The sequence below is a fragment of the Mobula birostris genome, chromosome 3 (genome assembly GCF_030028105.1).
Source record: "Mobula birostris isolate sMobBir1 chromosome 3, sMobBir1.hap1, whole genome shotgun sequence".
Lineage (NCBI taxonomy): Eukaryota > Metazoa > Chordata > Chondrichthyes > Myliobatiformes > Myliobatidae > Mobula > Mobula birostris.
The window spans coordinates 162529103-162548375 of NC_092372.1; the positions used below are offsets into that span (position 1 = coordinate 162529103).

General features: G+C 44.4%; 1 protein-coding gene across 1 annotated transcript in view; it reads right to left on the bottom strand.

Moving 5' to 3' along the window:
• Positions 1-19273, bottom strand: part of LOC140195385 (contactin-associated protein-like 2) — a 1890266-nt gene that overhangs the window by 105788 nt on the left and 1765205 nt on the right. Inside the window, exon 20 of the mRNA XM_072253599.1 lies at positions 18683-18816. Within this exon, the coding sequence (XP_072109700.1) occupies positions 18683-18816 (134 nt within the window). The remainder of the gene's footprint in view (positions 1-18682; positions 18817-19273) is intronic.

The following is a 19273-nucleotide window of genomic DNA, read 5'->3' on the forward strand; positions in this document are numbered from 1 at the left end:
CATCACGGACGCATTCTTTGAAGTCCTCCTCAAGACTGCCTCAAACAACTTGATTCACCCAATCTATGTACAAGTTAAAGTCCCCCACTATAACTGCTGTTCCATTCTTACAAGCCTCAGATATTTCTGTGTTTATTGTCTATGCCGCTGTAATGTTATTATTCGGTGGTCAATAGTCAACTCCCGCCAGTGATTTTTTTCCCTTTACAATTCCTAATCTCTATCCAGATGGATTCAACATTCTGCTCCATAGATCTTATATCATCTCTCACTATTGTCCCGACCTCATCTTTAATTAAGAGCGCTACTCCACCTCCCTTAACTTCCTGTCTTTGCTTCCATATCACCTGATATCCTTGAATATTTAATTTGGAATCTTCTCCACCCTGCAACCACGTCTCTGTAATGGCCACTAAATCATACCTCTTTGTATTGATTTGTGCCACAAATTCACTGACTTTGTTTCGAATACTACGGGCATTCAAATAACGTACCCTTACACTCAATGTGCTTTTAAAATCTTTTAATCTTTTACTCTTTTGCACTGGACTTCTCTTCACTCCACTCTTACTTATCTCCTTTTTATCTTTTGTTTTTTTCTTTATTTTTATCCACACTTTTCCTTTTTTTACTTTATCCATACTTCTCTAATTCTGCTGCCTTGCGGCCATACCCAGCCTTAGAAAAGGCTTCAGGAGTAAACCTCAAAGAAGAAATCCAGAGCCGGGGTCCCTAAGGCAGTTTGATGTCGTTTACAACTTCACTCTGGCAACCTCTGCAACGACACTGGTGCCAAGCTGTATCGGCACTTGCCCGTCCCTTGGACTACAACAGTGACGTGAAGAGGGGGAATCCGCTGCATGGGCAACAGCCGGTTCTTCAAATTTTCCTGCCCAGTCTTGCACCCTGGAGGGGACACAGTCCATCAGGCGCAAACCCATGATCCCCTGGGATCGATGGCTGCCTACTACTATGACTTCTCCAATCTGTTGAACCCACCCTCTACTTATTTAGTTTAAAGCCCTATATCCACAGCCCTAGTTATATGATTTGTTAGGTCCCATCACAGTTCAGGTGGAGCCTGTCCCATTGGTAAAGCTCTCTCTTTCCCATTACTAGTGCCTAGTCACAAACTCATTTCCCAATTGCTAGGAACTTTTGGACTATTTTAGTGGTGCTTAATATTGTTGCTTTCTGAAGATTTGCATAGACGTTACTGTGTGTTCCTAATTGTTTAATGCTATAGTGTAGTGCATTTGGGATGATACCAGTCGTAGATGTTACTATCAGAACAATATATACCCTGTTCATGTTCCAAAGACTTTCAATTTCCCCTTTTAATTCAGCATATTTCTAGTGTTTTTTCACTTAATAATTTCTGTAAGTTATGTGTGTTTGGAATGGCTACATCTATTAAATACGTTGTTCTTGCTTGTTTATCCTGTATTATTATATCCGGATGGTTATTATGGATTCTCCTATCTGTAATAACCAATCGGTCATAATATAACCGATGTATCTGACTCTAAAACTGGATCAGCCTTGTATTTATAGTAAGGTTGTGCTGGCCCACACATGCGGGACTCGAACTGCCATCGGGAGCTGCCGGCAGACACACGGTAGCGTGTTTAGAACTACCTGCTTGGGGCGGACCTTCCGGGGACAGTCTGACATCACGTCTGCCCCGCGGGTTGCAGGGGCCCATGTGAGGGGAGATTTAAGCGCATGATTTTGAGTCAGTAAAGGCATTCTGAGTTCAGCTCTCTCTGCCTCCGTGTGGTTCTTTAGTAGTGCGTTTGTGCATGACTACATTGGTGACCCCGACGTTCCAGACGGCACCTGGAGCCGGCGACTCAGCGACCAGCCATGAGTACGAGCAACTCGTACAGTGCGGACTCTCTGAAGCTCCCGACTTTCTGGGCCACTCAGCCCCACATTTGGTTTGAGCAGGCTGAGGCCCAGTTCAATATCAGAGACATTACAGCCGACGCCACGCAGCACTACTACGTGGTCAGCACACTCGACCAGGAGACGGCAGGCTGGATCATCGACTTCCTGCGCCAGCCACCAGCGGAGGACAGGTACACTGAGCTTAAGGCGCTCCTGATCCGTACCTTCGGCCTCTCCCGCCGCGAACGGGCCGCGCGGCTCCCACACATGGACGGCCTGGGCGACCGCACGCCATCCGAGCTCATGAATGATATGCTGGCACTCATGGACGGCCATAAGCTGTGCCTTTTATTTGAACAGTTGTTCCTCGAGCAAATGCCGGAGGACATTCGCCTCCTCCTTGTGAGTGAGGATTTCAGCGACCCACGCAGGGTCCCAGGATGTGCTAAAGCAGACGTCCTTTGGCAGAGCAAGCAACATGGAGCAGCCTCCATTGGCCTAGCCACGATCACGCGCCCCAAAGCCCAGGCCCCGCAACCGAAGCTGTCGAGACCCACAGGGGAAAATGACGAAAGTTCGGAACAATGGTGTTCCTATCACCAAAGATGGGGCTCAGGCACGCGCCGCTGCCGTCCACCATGTGTTTTTCTAGGAAACGCCGGGGCCAGCTGTCGCTAATGGCTGTGACGGCTGGCCACCGAGACAGCCTCCTATACCTCTGGGACCGACACTCCGAGCGGCGCTTCCTGGTAGACACAGGGGCCAAAGTCAGCATACTCCCCCCCTTGAACATGGACACTCGTAACGCGGTCTCAGGCCCCGAACTCACCGCTGCAAATGGTACCAGTATTCGGATGTACGGCCCACGAACTACCTCACTGCATTTCGGGTCCGGCCGTTTCACTTGGACTTTCACGTTGGCAGCAGTGTCACAGCCACTACAAGACGCAGATTTCCTACGAGCCATCTGCCTCCTGGTTGACCTAAAAGGCCGGCGTTTGGTCCACGCCGAGACATTCCAGACTTTCCAGCTCGGAGAAGCCAAGCTACCAGCCTTCCACCTGGATTCTGTGACCCTCTCAGGTAACGAATTTGCCAGGGTGTTGGTGGAATCCCCCTCCATAGTCACCCCGTGCTTCTCCACGGCAGACCCCAAGCACGGCATGCAGCATCACATTCCCACGTAAGGACCGCCGCTGCACGCCCGAGCTTGCAGGCTCCCACCCGACAAGCTCCACCTCACCAAGGAGGAGTTCCGTAAGATGGAAGAGATGGGAATCCTACGCCGCTCAGACAGCCCATGGGCATCCCCGCTGCACATGGTGCCCAAGTCCGCAGGAGGATGGAGGCCCTGCGGAGACTACAGAAGGCTCAATGACGCCACAACCGCTGACAGACACCCGGTACCCCACATCCAGGACTTCATGGCGAACATGCACGGAGCAACCATCTTCTCGAAAATCGACCTGGTCAGGGGATACCATCAGATCCCAGTGCACCCCGATCATGTGACCAAGACAGCCCTCATCACCCCGTTCGGCCTGTTCGAATTCCTGAGGATGCCTTTTGGTCTCAAGAACGCAGCCCAAAGTTTCCAAAGGCTCATGGACTCAGTGGGACGCGGCCTGGATTTGGTTTTCATTTACTTGGACGATATCCTGGAGGCCAGCAGTTCGTACCAAGAGCACGTGGCACATTTGTGCCAGCTCTGCCAATGCCTGAGCGACCACGGACTGGCAATCAATCAGGTGAAGTGCCAGTTCAGGCTGACGGAGATCGACTTCTTGGGCAACAGAATCAACCGACATGACGCAGTTTCCCTACCAGACAAGGTCCAGGCCATCCGCCAGTTTCCCAAGCCCAGCACGGTCAAGAGCCTACAGGAGTTCATAGGGATGGTCAACTTTTATCATCGGTTCGTGCCGGCGGCACGCGTCATGAGACCCTTGTTCAGCCTGATGGCCGGCAAGGCCAAAGAGGTGGCATGGGACGCGGAGTCCACGGAGGCGTTCGAGCAGGCCAAGGAGGCGCTGGCAAAGGCGGCCCTCCTAGTGCACCCGAGAGTCGATGTACCCACGGCACTCACAGTCGACGCTTCCGACACGGCAGTTGGCAGAGTCCTGGAGCAGCTCGTCGAAGACCAGTGGCGACCACTCACTTTCGTCAACCAGCACCTATGGCCACCAGAGGTGAAGTACAGCGTTTTCGACAGAGAGATGCTAGCGCTCTACCTGGCTGTCCGGAATTTCCGGTACTTCCTCGAGGGAAGGGAGTTCACCGTGTATACGAACCACAAGCCACTAACCTTCGCACTGGCCAAGGTATCGGACCCATGGTCGGCTCGGCAGCAGAGGCACCTGTCCTTTATTTCAGAATTCACTACGGATGTCTGCCACATCTCAGGGAAGAACAACGTTGTCGCCGACACACTGTCGCAGCCCTGACTCCACTCAGTAGGCATATCGCCCTCAGGAATAGACTACGCAGCACTGGTGGAAGCACAACGGTTGGACATCGAGATCCTGGCTTACCGCACCGCCGTTTCGGGGCTCCAGTTGGAGGACGTCTCCATCGGCCCGGCAGCGGACCGACTCCTGTGCGACGTGTCTACCGGCAAACCCCGACCCGTGGTACCAGCAGCAAGGAGGCACCAGGTGTTTGACACGCTGCACGACCTGGCCCACCCGTCCAACCGGGCATCCATCAAGCTGGTAGCAGACAGATTCATCTGGCATGGTTTGCGCAAACAGGTCGGACACTGGGCCAGGACCTGCGTACACTGCCAGACCGCCAAAGTCCAGCGGCATGTGAAGGCTCCCCTCCAGCAGTTCCAGCTGACGCACAGGAGGTTCTAACACATCCACGTGGACATCGTCGGCCCCCTGCCAGTCTCCTGGGGCGCCAGGTATATCTTTACCATGGTAGACAGGTTCACCAGATGGCTGGAAGCCGTACCGCTTGCAGACACGTCCACTGAATCCTGCTCCAGGACGCTCATTGCAAACTGGATCGCCAGTGGACATCCCAATGGACATCACCTCCGACAGAGGGGCGCAGTTCATGTCTGGTTTGTGGACAGCACTGGCGCAGCTCCTGGACACCCAGCTGCGTCACACCACAGCGTACTATCCCCAGACCAACTGTTTGGTAGAGCGATTCCACCGGCATCTCAAGTCGGCCCTGATGGCACGTCTCAGGGGCCGCAACTGGACAGATGAGCTTCCCTGGGTCCTACTGGGCATCCCCACAGCCCCCAAGGAGGACCTGGACACCTCCTCGGCGGAATTGGTCTACGGTGCCCCCCTGATGGTCTCAGGCGAGTTCGTACCAGAGGCCCGAGGTTCGGAAGAAACTCCAGCAGCAGTGCTAATGAGGCTGCAGGACAAGGTAGGGGCCCTGGCACCTGTCCCGGCCTCCAGGCATGGTCCAACGCCATCCTTCACCCCTAAAGACCTCCGAGACTGTGAGTATGCTTTTATTCGCAGGGGCATGTACAGGTCACCTCTACAGTGGCCGTACGAGGGACCCTTCAAGGTGATCCAGCCCAACGGAACCACGTGTGTCATGGAGGTGGGTGGCCGGGAAGATACATTTACAGTGGACCGCCTCAAACTGGCGCACTTGGACATTGAGCAACCAGTGAGGGTACCCACACCGTGCCAGCGAGGCCAGCCACCCAGGAAAGCCACACAGACTAGGGACTCCGCTCCCTCGATGGACGTTACTGGGGGGAGGGGTGGTGTGGCGGCCCGCACATGCGGGACTCGAACTGCTATCGGGAGCCGCGGGCAGACACACGGTAGCGCGTTTGGAACTACCTGCTCGGGGCTGACCTTCCGGGGACAGTCTGACATCACGTCCGCCCCACGGGTCGCAAGGGCCTGTGTGAGGGGAGATTTAAGTGTGTGATTCTGAGTCAGTAAAGGCATTCTGAGTTCAGCTCTCTCTGCCTCCGTGTATTTCTTTAGTAGCACGTTTGCGCGCAACTACAAGATATGTTTTTTTATGAGTTTGTATTTTAAAGCAACATTTTGGAGAATGATGTTTGCCACTTGATTGTGTCGGTGTCATTAATCAGATTGTGTTAAACAGCTACAGGATCTTATTATCATTATTGATATATCAGTCTCAAATTCCATTACCCAATAATATACATGCACCATGAATATGTTTACTTCTAATGACCATTTCATGCTTCTCTTTCTTCTGTAAACTGCTTGAGTGGTCTCAGTTGAAAGTGGACGGCTCCCCTGAGAACACCTGCAGCAGTTACAGCTTGCGGTGTTGGAGGGCCACTTTGAATGCTGGTTGAATCTTTTTCGGGTTTCCCGGTGCTTACTCACCTATTCAGCAGTGCATCACTAGCAGTTCGTTTACTGTCGTGCCTGGAGCTAGCACCTCTCCATTTCTAAAGCAAAAGGGAATCGCTTTTTATACCTACAGCCAGGATTTGGTCTCAGCTGCCCCAACATGGTGAACAGATGCTGACCAGAGCACTGCCCATTCTGGGTGCAGATATTATTATTATTATTATTTGTTTCTTTATTATTCTCAGTGCAAGCTACTAAAACCTGAGGTACGGGCATAGCCAAGAACTCTCATTTGTCAATTGTTAGAACTTTCGGACTATTCTAGTGGTGTTTAGTATTGTTGCTTTCTGAAGATCTGCATAGACCATACTGTGTAATCCTAATTGTTTAATGCTATTGTGTAGTGCCTTTGGGATGATACCAGTTGTAGATATTACTATTGGGACAATGTATACCCCGTTAATGTTCCAAAGTTTTTCAATTTCCTCTTTTAATTCAGCACATCTCTAGTGTATTTCACTTATTAATTTCTGTAAGTTATGTATGTTTGGAATGGCTATTAAATATGTTGTTCTTGCTTGTTTATCCAGAATTATTATATCTGGCTGGTTATTATTATTGTTATTTTTATTATTACAGTTTCTTTTTTCTCTATTTCTATTTGCACAATTTGTTGTCTTTTGTACTTTGCTTGTTTCTCTAACTTGCTGGGTGTAGTCTTTCATTGATTCTATTGTGTTTCTTGCATTTACTGTGTGTAATGCCCTGGTTCACATCTTTACTGTTATGTTGCAGGTATTTCATTTAGCAGTTCTGTAAGAACTGTTCTGCTTTCAGCCTGTGTGGGTTATTGTTGAAGAGAAGGGATGATGTGGAATGTGTGCCATCCAATTAGCAGGAAGTTTTTTTGGTGAGGGACAATAAGGTTGGGCTTGGGGCTTTTGTTCGAGAGCGGATGAAGAGAGAAGACGCTGGGGAGAACTAGTCGTAGCACATGATCTGGTGGGAGGCCTGTTTGTTCGAGATGGATTGCGAGCGACGTTTGGAAGGTGGTGTGTGCTTTCACGTTGACCGGGGGCCCAGCACGTGAATGACAGAGAAGTTCCAGATGAGCTCCAACTTGTACACATTTGATTGTTTAATTAGAATGGGTGCTTCTCTTTTTGTTATTCTTTACTAACCTTTCAGTTAAGATTCACAAATATAATTCCTTTAATCGTACACAGTTATTTCATGGCATTAATTGGTAATAGGGTAGCAAATGACAGCATCCACACAAAGCAAGTTTGGAGTGGGATCAAGCACGCCTCAATCACACAAGTTTGGCTGGGCCAGAGATTATCTTCCCTAGACTTATGCAGCCAAGGAAACCAAGGTGGTTTCATGTGTATGCCTGCAAGGAAATGGTGACATATACATACTTCAATAATAAATGTATAATAATAACTTTAAGATTAAGCTAAAGGGCAATAATGTGGTAGATAGAGTATAACATGCGAATTATCAAGTATTCCACATTAGAATAGAAAGTAGAAATATATGTAAGTGTAGCTAGTCTGTAATATATTTTGGCTGGCACAACAGATCTGAGGGTCATACATAAAAATTAGAATGGGAATACATCAGGCAAGGGTTATTATGGACTATAAAAGGAAAGTTTTGATACAAATTTACAGGGTGCTGGAATGACATCACCTGGGATACTACCTGAAGTGTTTGTGGCATTGCAGGCAGTGCAGAGAGGATTAGCAGGTTGATTCCTGGCATGAAAGTGCTGTTGTGTGAAGCAAGGGTGAGCGGGTTAGCCTTATACTTATTTAATTAAAGGAATGGGAAGTGATCTATTGAAATATATAATACTTTGGAGGTGGGGGAAGGGAGGATAAACAAGGTGGATGCTGAAAGGATGTTTCCCAGAATGCCGAGGCATAATTTAAAGAAAAAGAGCACATGCATTTAAGATGGAGGAAGAGATTTTTTTTCTTTCAGGTCATGAATTTTTAAAGTTCTCTACCCAACGGAGCTGTGGAGTTAAGTTTTTGTTTTTAATCATGACAGAAATGGACAGATATTTAAACCACAAGAGTTATGGGGAGGTGCCAGGAAAGCAGTGCTGAAGCCAAAATTCGATCAGCCACGTTCTTTCTGAATAGCAGAGCAGGCAAGAAGGGCTGAATAGTCTACTCCTGCTCCTCATGCAAGCATCTGGTGTGGTAAGTATTCTAAATCTCACACTTTGTTTTGTCAGGTTTATCTGTAGAAGATTTCAGGTTTTTTCTTTGATACTGGTATTTCTGAGATATATATGCAGCCTTTGTTTCCACATTTGATGAATTCTGACTGATTGGATCACACTCTGAATCATACCATATGGATAAAGCACTGGAAGAATGCTCACTAGGAATTGTACATATTTGGAGCAAATCAGGATTTGCTGCTGTTGACAGCTAAGCAGAGTTATATAGAACATGATTTACCTTCTAACACTGGTACATTAGTGGTGGCAGCTGTATCACATCAGAAGAAAAATGAGCAGAGTACCAACTATTTGTTATGCAAATTAGGTGGCAGATGGTAGGATGCTCATTCAACCAAATGTTTCAGCATTGTCAGGAAGATGCTATCAACCAGATTAATATAGCATACAGAAAATAAAAATTTTTGCATTGTGCAACATGTCAATTATGATAAGAAGTTTACAGGAGAACAATTGTTAACAAAGTCATGATACAGTTTAGTTAAGGTGAGGCCACATGGTTATAACCTAAAGGTCTTCTAATTATATTGAGCAGTCAAGGAAGATGGATAGCTCAGTGAGTTCCAAAATGTACAAATTAAATGATGTCATTAGTATTACCGTCAAAAATAAGTACCACCTACATCTTAGATATCATTTTTTTCATGGCTTGGAGGCATATCTTCTTTCTAGATCTCGAACATTCTAAAACTAGGACATAAGATGTTACAGACTCAGTATATGAATGAAATAGGTTCATTAAAATTGCCCATGAGGTACCTTTTCATATTACGGTAGGTGTGTTCATCAGACTTTGATTGTAGTTTCAACTCATTAGGATATGAAGTTTTTCATAAGGTTATGTGTGTTATTCAGATTAAGCAATTGCGAACATTTAATGGGCAAAGTTGGAATTGTACTGCACTTGAAAATTATATAGGTATTATTTCCCAAGAACAAGGCTGGGTTAAAATTTGCTTTTTAACTTTATGTTCCTGAGTCATACCAAGGTCGAAACAAAACTTCTAAGGTTTGAGCTGCATCCAGAATGAAGCAAGTGACACTGTTTTTTGTCATTCCAGAGGTCATATCTTTAGGACCTAACTACATTATAAAGGTAGTGAATTATTTTTCAAGTATTGTCATTTAAGGTTATACAGGTGAAGACAGCACAATTATAGATAATCATTCAATTATTCTAGTTTTGATTATATTAGTTGACAAATAATACCAGTTGGGAAAATTTCATTTTCCCAATAATTACACAAGATTCTTTATATCTACCTTAAGAGACAAAAAGAACACTGATGTAACAAATCTTCTGAAAGTAATATTAAGACTGCAATGAAGTACAGTCTATATTCTGTCAGAAGTACCTGGAATAGAATTCAAATTTCAACCATTTGATTCAAAGTCATTAAAACAATAATTATCATTCATTGTACAAATTTGTACACTGCAGGCATTATTATTAAGTTTAAGGGATACATCAACTTTTATTACCGAGGAAAAGAAATCTGAATACACTTACTTCAAAAGCTTCCTTAAACTTTAGTTTTCATTCAGATTTGAACACCTAATTAGAGTATTAGAGTCAATAAAAGGTATAGCACAGAAACAGGCTCTTCAGACTATCGAGTCCATGCGAACCATTTAAACTGCCTAATCCCATCAAGCTGCACTGGGACCATAGCCCTCCATACCCCTACTCTCCATGTACCTATTCAAACTTCTCTTAAACGTTGAAATCAAGCTTGCATGCACCTCTTGCTCTGGCCGCTCATTCTACACTCTCACGACCCTCTGAGTGAAGAAATTGCCTTTCATGTTCCCCTTATACTTTTCACCTTTCACCCTTAACCCACGATCTCTAGTTGTAATCCCACCCAACCTTAGTGGAAAAGGCCTGAACGCATTTACCCTACCTATACCCTCATAATTTCGTATACAATTCAATGCATTGCTGTTGTATCTACCAAACAATCAAGCAGACCTCATAAAGACATTTCACATAGTTAATTATTTTTAGAGGAGACCTTGGTTCCTCATTGCAGGTGTTTTTTTTAATGCCCAAACAGTCACTTTGAGTGCCAGATTTGATGCAAGTGACTTATGCTATGCACTCTCCCAGTGGCCACACATTTTAATTCCACGTCCCATTCCCATTCTGATATGTCTATCCATGGCCTCCTCTACTGTCAAGGTGAAGCCACACTCAGGTTGGAGGAACAACACCTTATATTCTGTCTGGGTAGCCTCCAACCTGATGGCATGAACATTGACTTCTCTAACTTCTGCTAAGGCCCCACCTCCCCTTCATACACCCCATCCCTCATTTCTTTCTTTCTTAATTATTTTCTTTCCCCCTTTTTTTCTCTCTTTTTTCTCTCTCTGTCCCTCTCACTATAACTCCTTGCCCATCCTCTGGGTTCCCCCCACCCTTTCTTTCTCCCTAGGCCTCCCGTCCCACGATCCTCTCCCTTCTCCAGCCTTGTATCCCTTTTGCCAATCAACTTTCCAGCTCTTAGCTTCATCCCTCCCCTTCCTGTCTTCTCCTATCATTTTGGATCTCCTCCTCCCCCTCCCTCTCCCACTTTCAGATCTCTTACTAGCTCTTCTTTCAGTTAGTCCTGACGAAGGGTCTCGGCCCGAAACATCGACTGTACCTCTTCCTAGAGATGCTGCCTGTCCTGCTGCGTTCACCAGCATTTTTTGTGTGTGTTACTTGAACTTCCAGCATCTGCAGATTTCCTCGTGTTTAAGAGTCATCCCTATTTTTCTCTTGAACAAGCCATAGGGATTACCGACAAAACCAACACATCACTTATCCCTAATTTCTTCTGAGGAAGTGCTAGTGAACCATGTCCATGTTCAGCTTCAGTCTGTGTGCTGGTGGTAGGGTGTGACAGCATTTTGACCCAGGGAAAATGAAAGAATGGTGGTATTGTTTCACGTTAGGTTAAGGTGTAATCTGGAGACAGTATGTGGATAGTGACATTCAAATCTCTTACTAGCTCTTCTTTCAGTTAGTCCTGACGAAGGGTCTCGGCCCGAAACGTTGACTGTACCTCTTCCTAGAGATGCTGCCTGGCCTGCTGTGTTCACCAGCAACTTTTATGTGTGTTCACATGTGGTTGCTGCCTTTATACTTCTGCAGGATAGAGCTAGCTGGTTTGGGAGGTGCTACTGGTTTGATGCTGAAGTGCACCTTGTGGATGGCAAACACAATGGCCATACTGTGCTGCGGAGAAATATTGTGAACATTGATTTTTAGAAACAGGTTTGCGGCTCTACAGATCCAAATAATTATCTTAATCGTCATGGTGTGTATATAAAGTAATATTAAACTGAGAAGTCAAAATATTATACTTACTTAAATCTTGTTATAATCTCAGGTGATGCGATTCAGCTGAGAAACACTCACCATCATGTTCCACTTCAGTAAAAAACTATTAATTTGCAGAGCCATGGTGCTGACTTCATTTAAAATGCTGGGCTTTAATGTCTTAGGACAGCTTGCATCAAAACAATAATATTGGGAGAGACTTTTTAAATCTTTGCCTCCACCCTGCTGAGAGCCTCAGTTACAAATTCTCAAGATGTTACTTGCTTTAATAGGACTATAATTTCCATAGCTAACAGGCAGGACACCTACAAGAAGACAGCTAGATGCTGCCGAATGCATGCAGTGGTTTGTGATTACATGAGCAATGTCACAATGCGTTCTGATTAGGAACTAATTCCTTCAGTGTGTTTGGTTCTCATTCTTTATTTAAAACCTATTTACTACAAGAGACCAGGAAACAGTTCATTTATAAAATGTGCTTCTTGACTTAGCAAGTACAGCAGGTAGCTCAATGATGTGACATGGACGTGTTGTGACAGTGCCCATGTAGACCTTATTTGCAAGGGTAACACACACAAAACTTGTCTAATTTCCAGTCATTTCTCCTCCCTCTTCCTTCACTCTTTTTCCATTCCCTTTTCTGCCTCCCCTCTTATCTCTTCTCCTCTCCTTCCTGCCTATCATCTCCCTCTGGTGCCCCTCCTTCTTCTCTTTCTCCCATGGGCCACCGTCCTTGCTTACTGGTCTGATAAAAATCAGACTCCAGTTTGGTAGCAATGTTGATTCATAACTTCCCCTGAAAGAACTCAATTTTATGGCAATTGCAGATGAAGATAAATACAGGCCTTGCCAATAATAATCACTAGAGATTGTGCAGTTGCTGGAAATCCAGAGCAACGCGCACAAAATCACAAAATGCTGGAAGAACTCAGCAGGTCTTGCTGCAATCGTTGAGAGGAATAAACAGTCGATGTTTCAGGCTGAGACCCTTTATGAGGACTGGAAAGGAAGGGGGAGAAACCAGAGTAAGAAGGTGGGGTTAGGGGATCGAGTACAAAGTGGCAGGTGATAGGTGAAATCAGGTGAAGGGAGAGCTGGGATGATGTGAGAATCTGGGAGGTGAGAGGTGGAAGAGGTAAAGGGCTGATGTAGAAGAAATCTGATAGGAGGGGTCAGTAGACCATGGGATAAAGAGAAGGAGGAGGGACACCAAAGGGAGGTGATGGGCTGGTTTGGAGAAGTGAAGAAGTACGTTCCTATTCCTCATTTATGTTCACATTCAAGTGCGTGCAGCTTTATCCAGCAGACACTATCATATAAACATCAATGTTCAAATAAACTGCTGCACACCACACTGGTGTACTTAATTGTGTTTACAAAGTAATTATTGCTAAGGTGTACACATTTGGCCTTTGTAAAGTTATTTACAGTGATTGCTTTAAAATATGATTAAAACACTTCAGCTTCTTAAACTTAAAATTAATATGGATTCTGAATTCACACAAATAAAAGGTATATGGTATGTGGCAGAATGATAATAGGATTGTTACCAGCTTTATTATTGCTCAGTTGGAAATTGCACATATCCTGGTAAAACCTATAGACAACTGCAAGAAATAATATGAATCAAGTCATTTGATATGTTATTGGAGAGCGAGGAGACAATTATTTGCCATAGTCCTCTGGGAATTTTACATGATATACTATCCTCTTCATTGAGTATTTTTTTAAGTTTAAATTTAGAATTAAATTCAATTTAGAATAAAGAACTGCAACATACAGTAAAATTGTGCTGCATTAGAGACAGTCCCATTTTCAGCTGCTTTTATACTGAAGCTGGAAGAACAATTCCAGAAAATGGTTGGAAGCAAAGAAGTTGAGCCAGATTCAAGGACATTTAGAATGGTTACAGCCTAATTTCAGTTCTATTCCATAACTAGCAGTGTGAGGAGGGAAAATCTGCAACAAGATGACTTTTATTGCTTCAAATATCAAGGACCATAACATAGAAATGGAAAAACTGATAAGCTCACTTTAAGGGATGCAAAGATATCATACTTAGCAGTGAAATGCCAGGCTACTGATTTTTGCTTGTGTTCTGGCAATCACCAAATTCATTGAGGACTTCAGCTTTCAAGTATGTTCATCAAGCTGCCGCCAGTCTTCATTTCAGTTTTCACCCACTCTCCATGAGACCATAAGACATAGGAGCAGAATTAGGCCCTTGCCCATTGAGTCTGCTCCGCCATTCCATCATGGCTGATTTATTATACCTCTCAACCCATTTTCCTGCCTTTTCCCTGTAACCTTTAACACCCTTACTAATCAAGAATCTCTTAACTTCCTCTGATATACCCAAAGACTTGGCCTCCACAGCCACCTGTGGCAATGATCTCCACAGATTCACTACCCTCTGGCTAATGAAATTCCTCCTCATCTCTGTTTTAAAGGAACATCCTTATATTCTGAGGCCTTGGAATATAAGGATGCATTGGATCAGTAATCTTCCTAGGATACTGACAGCTTGGAGATGCATGAGACTGCAGTTGCTGAAATCTGAAGCAACAAACAATTTGCTGGAAAATCTCAGCAGATCAAGTAGCGTCTGGGGGAAGGAAAGGAATTGTTCATGTTTCAGGTTGAGGTTAAGGTATAGTGAATTTGAAGAAGTTTTCTTCCTCTCTAACTGGTCTGAAATGTCAACAATCCTTTCCTACCACCGATGCTGCTTGGCACATTGAGTTAATCTAGCATGTTTGTTGATACTGATGGTTTGCCCAATTAGTTTCAGTGAGTCACATTGCCAGAGGCCTCACCCTTTATGTCCATAAGACCAGAAGAAACAGGAGCCAAATTAGGGCATTTGGGCCCAATGGGTCTGCTCTGCCATTTAATCATGAGTGCTTTATTTTCCCTCTCAACTACATTCTCCTACCTTTCCCCCATAACTTTTGACACCTTTACTGTCAAGAACTTATCAATCTCAGCTTTAAATATACCCAATAACTTAGTGGAGCTAAAGATGGTGCAAGCGGACAACTTCTCTCTGCTCATCAGCGAAAGTGTTAAATTCTTCCTATTCTAATGTCTCTATTTTCCTTTTCAGGGTGGCTGGGACTACTGTTAGGACCCTGATCTACAGCGACGTTCAAACTACAGTTCTGCATGGCGGCATGTTCCCATTCTTGGAGGTCATCAATCGATCGCATTTTGATATATCCAGGTTCGGCCTGAAGTCAGCTGCCTTTGGGGCATCACGCAGCCTTGTGGACATGAATTCTTGCTGATGTCGCCAACTGAAGCTCAGTGGGAGTTGGAACATCGAGGACACTGAGACAGCTGTCAGAAGGCTCTGCACTCGGTGACTGATCTCTCTCTCTCTCTCTCTCTCTCCTCCCCCCTCCCCCCAACACACACTCCCTCGATGGTGAGGGAGAGTTTGTTGCTGACTCTCGACTTGGGGAACTCAAAATAAAAACCAATGTTTCAGACTGACTGTAACATTGCATTACTAACTGTTGTCTCCCCTCTTCTGTGGAAGGAGCGATATCTGTCTTTCCCTTGTCAGTGAGAGACAGCCTGTGGGATGACAAAAATGTTGGAGTGAACAGTTAGTTTTTGATGGACTGTAGACCATGATCTGTCTTTGGGGGCTTTGCTGTTGCTTGCATGGTGGGTGTTGGGAATGCTGATACTTTCTGCTAGAATAAGTGTGGTGGTGGGGGAGGGTTGATGCTACTTGCTGCTGCTTGTGCAGGGGAGGGGAGGGAGTTTTGGGGTTCTTACTTTTTTGTCATTCATGCTTTGGGGTTTTTCCTCTCTTTAGGGGATGTCTGCGGACAGTAAGAATTTCAGGTTGTATACTGTACACATTCTCTGATATTAAATGGAACTATTGAACTCCACAGTTATCTGTAACAATGAATACCACAGATACACTTCTCTCTGGCTAAAGGGACATCCTTATATTCTGAGGCTATGTCCTCTGGTCCTAAATTCCCTTGCTATATGAAGCATCTTCTCCATGTCCCCTCTATATTGGTCGTCCAATATTTGCAAGGTTTCAATGGTTGTTCTTCTAATCTCCAGTGAGTACAGGCCCAGGGCTTTCAAACGCTCTTCATACATTAACATTTTAATTCCCAGAATCATTCTTGTAAACCTCCTCTGAAACCTCCCAATGCCAATACATCCTTTCTTAGATATGGGGCCCAAAAAACTGTTCACATTACTCCAAATGCGATCTGAAAAAAGACTTATAAAGTCTCAGCATTATGTCGTTGCTTTTATATTCTAGTTCTCTGGAAATGAATGCTCACATTGCATTTGCCTTCCTTACTACCAACTCAATGTGCAAGTTAACCTTTAGGGAATCCATTAGAAACCAGTCTACGCCTTTATTCCTTCTATTAAAATGCATGGCCATATATTTCCATACACTGTATTCTATTTGCCACTTCTTTGTCTATTCTCCTAATCTGTCCAAGTCCTTTGGGAGACTCCCTGCTTCCTCAGGACTACCTGCCCCTCCACTATGTCGTATTATCCAGAAACCAAGCCACAAAGCCATCAGTTTCATCACCAAGGTCTTTAAGATATAATGTGAAAACTTGTGAACCCAAAACCACTCCCTGCAGAACACCATTAGGCACTAGCTGCCAACCAGAAAAAGCCCCTTTCCTTACAACTTTTTGCCTTCAGCTAGTCAGCTAATCTTCTGTCCATGCTAATATCTTTCCTGTAATTTCCATTGGCTGTTATCTTGTTTACCAGTCTCACGTGCTCTGAAAAGGCCTTCTGAAAATCCAAGTAAACAATATACACTAACCCTGCATTGTCTATCCTGCCTGCGACACTATCGCAAGCACGTTGCTATTATGCTTGCATTCTACCATACATGACAATAAACTTGATTTGATCCAATTTGGGGTGTGTCATTTTAATCTAGTTCGATGATCTGGCTGGAGTGATGCAAGACATTAAATGGTCTTTTGTGTCAGAAAGATTAGTGAAATGAATTTCAAATGCCTCAAACATACTTTCACCCAGGAAAAAATATGCCCCCATAACTCCTCAATCAACAGGTTATTTATCAGGGTTCAGAACTAACCTTCTTATCTCATCATTCCCTCATTAACATCGCACAACTGATAGCATCACGCCCACATATTACAACATGCACACACTTGCTTGTGGTGACAAATACAAAATACTAATTCAGAACTCTACTTATATTTCCCTTCAACAAGCAAGCTACCATTATGGAGTCAAATACTCCTTTTGTTATCCATGAATTTATAAAATATCTTTCAGCTTTGCTTATTTTAGCCTGCCAATATTTTCTTCATACTTTCATAATTTCCTTATTCATTTCATTCCTGATCTGTGTAAGTTCCTCCAGGTTATATGTGTCATTGACCTCACAGCGTCCGTCAAAAACTTCTTTTTTTATTGTTTTAACCCGCTTCCTCTTTCCCTGATCCGATTTGGACAGGTTTGAATAACTGAGTGAAGTTGCCCTTATTTAAGTGTCTGGAAGTCCTCATTAAGATACCTGAGTTTCTGTCTTTTTCTGAAAGACTTCCTCTAACTTCTCTTATCTTGTTCTGTGGAGCTAATGCCAATTCTATCAGTTATGCTGTACTCCCAAAGGAATGGCAACTTAATGTTTTTATATGAAGAAACTACTTATTGCATTTATGACAAACTCCGTTCGCTTTGACTTCCAAATATTTTCAGTCTTTAGCAATGTTAAGGAGAAGTACTGAAGTACCAAATAGTAGATGAGGTAAACCAGCAGCCAAACCTAACTGAACAGCATCTCGTTAATGATCCCCCTACAGTGTGCCCAGACATATGATGCAAGCTTGAGTGCTAAACTCCATTCAGCAGATCTGGTGTCAACTCTGCTGGCTGACTTAGTGTCACAGTCTGCCTGCTCTGCATTATTTCAACAGGGCCAACTTTAGCAATGAAAATAGGCTTCCTAAAATGGCTACTAATATAGTGCAGTCCACATGCACGCTTGTTTGTCTATTAGTCACCATTTTAGTACCAAGAACTTCCAAGCCGAATGCTCTAAAGCTGTATTTTAGGGTCATTGTAATCCACTTTCATTACTTACTTCAAGCAATCCCATGCCTGAAAGCTTAAAAAATAAATGAAAAAAAACTTTCTACTTTGCTCCACTTGCATATATGTGAAAGAATTAGCATATAGATTTGCAACACACACAAAATGCTAGTGGAACGCAGCAGGCCAGGCAGCATCTATTGGAAGAGGTACAGTCGACATAAAAAAGAGAGAGAAAAAAAGGGGAAAAAAACTAATAAATAAATAAATAAGGGATGGGATAAGAAGGGGAGGAGGGGCATTAACGGAAGTTAGAGAAGTCAATGTTCATGCCATCAGGTTGGAGGCCACCCAGATGGAATATAAGATGGAGGAACTTCCTCTCTTTTTTCTCCCTCTGGCCCTCTCACTATAACTCCTTGCCTGGTCTCCATCTTCCTCTGGGCTCCCCTCCCCCTTTCTTTCTCCTTAGGCTTCCCGTCCCATGATCCTCTCCCTTCTCCAGCCTTGTATCCCTTTTGCTAATCACCTGTCCAGCTCTTAGCTCCATCCTTCCCCTCCTGTCTTCTCCTATCATTTCGGATCTCCCCTTCCCCCTTTCACTTTCATATCTCTTACTATTTCTTCTTTCAGTTAGTCCTGACGATGGGTATCGGCCCAAAACTTCGACTGTGCCTCTTCCAATAGGTGCTGCCTGGCCTGCTGCGTTCACCAGCATTTTGTGTGTGTTGCTTGTATTTCCAGCATCTGCAGATTTCCTCGTGTTTGCGTATATAGATTTGCAAGTTAATTTTTAAGACATCTCATTGCCACTTTACAAGGATTTACCTGCAGGTGTAGTTCCCTTCCACGTCTGCTGATGTTAACACTATGCGGTTGTCCGTTAGCCAAGTTCCTCTGATCCAGGTCAATTCTGTATGGCTCCCTTGTACCTCCAAGGTTATATCGAATCTGCAGACTTCCTGTGAAAAAGTGGGAGGATCTTTCAGTATGGATTACCAGCTGTTGTTTGAAGGAATCAAGATCCTTCCTTTCTAACTTACAAGTACACACAATTTTGACTAACATTTCTTTCAAAGATAAAATACTTCAATGCGCCGAAATAACTGTGAATGCTACTTGCACTGCGGCATCTGCAAAAGAAGTTTAAAACGGGTGGAAGTTCCATCTGATCATTTCTTGATACTGTGAATCTATCCAGTGATGGGTTGAACTAGATTCAGAATCACTGGATTCTGGAATGGTTCTGGAGGACTGGAAAATCGCAAATGTTACTCCACTCTTTAAGAAGGGAAGGAAATGGAAGAAAGGAAATTGTAGGCTAGGTAGCCTGATTTCAGTGGTTGGGAAGATTTGGAGTCCATTATTGTATGAGGTTTTGGGGTACTTAGAGGTACATCATAATGTAAGCCAAAGTCA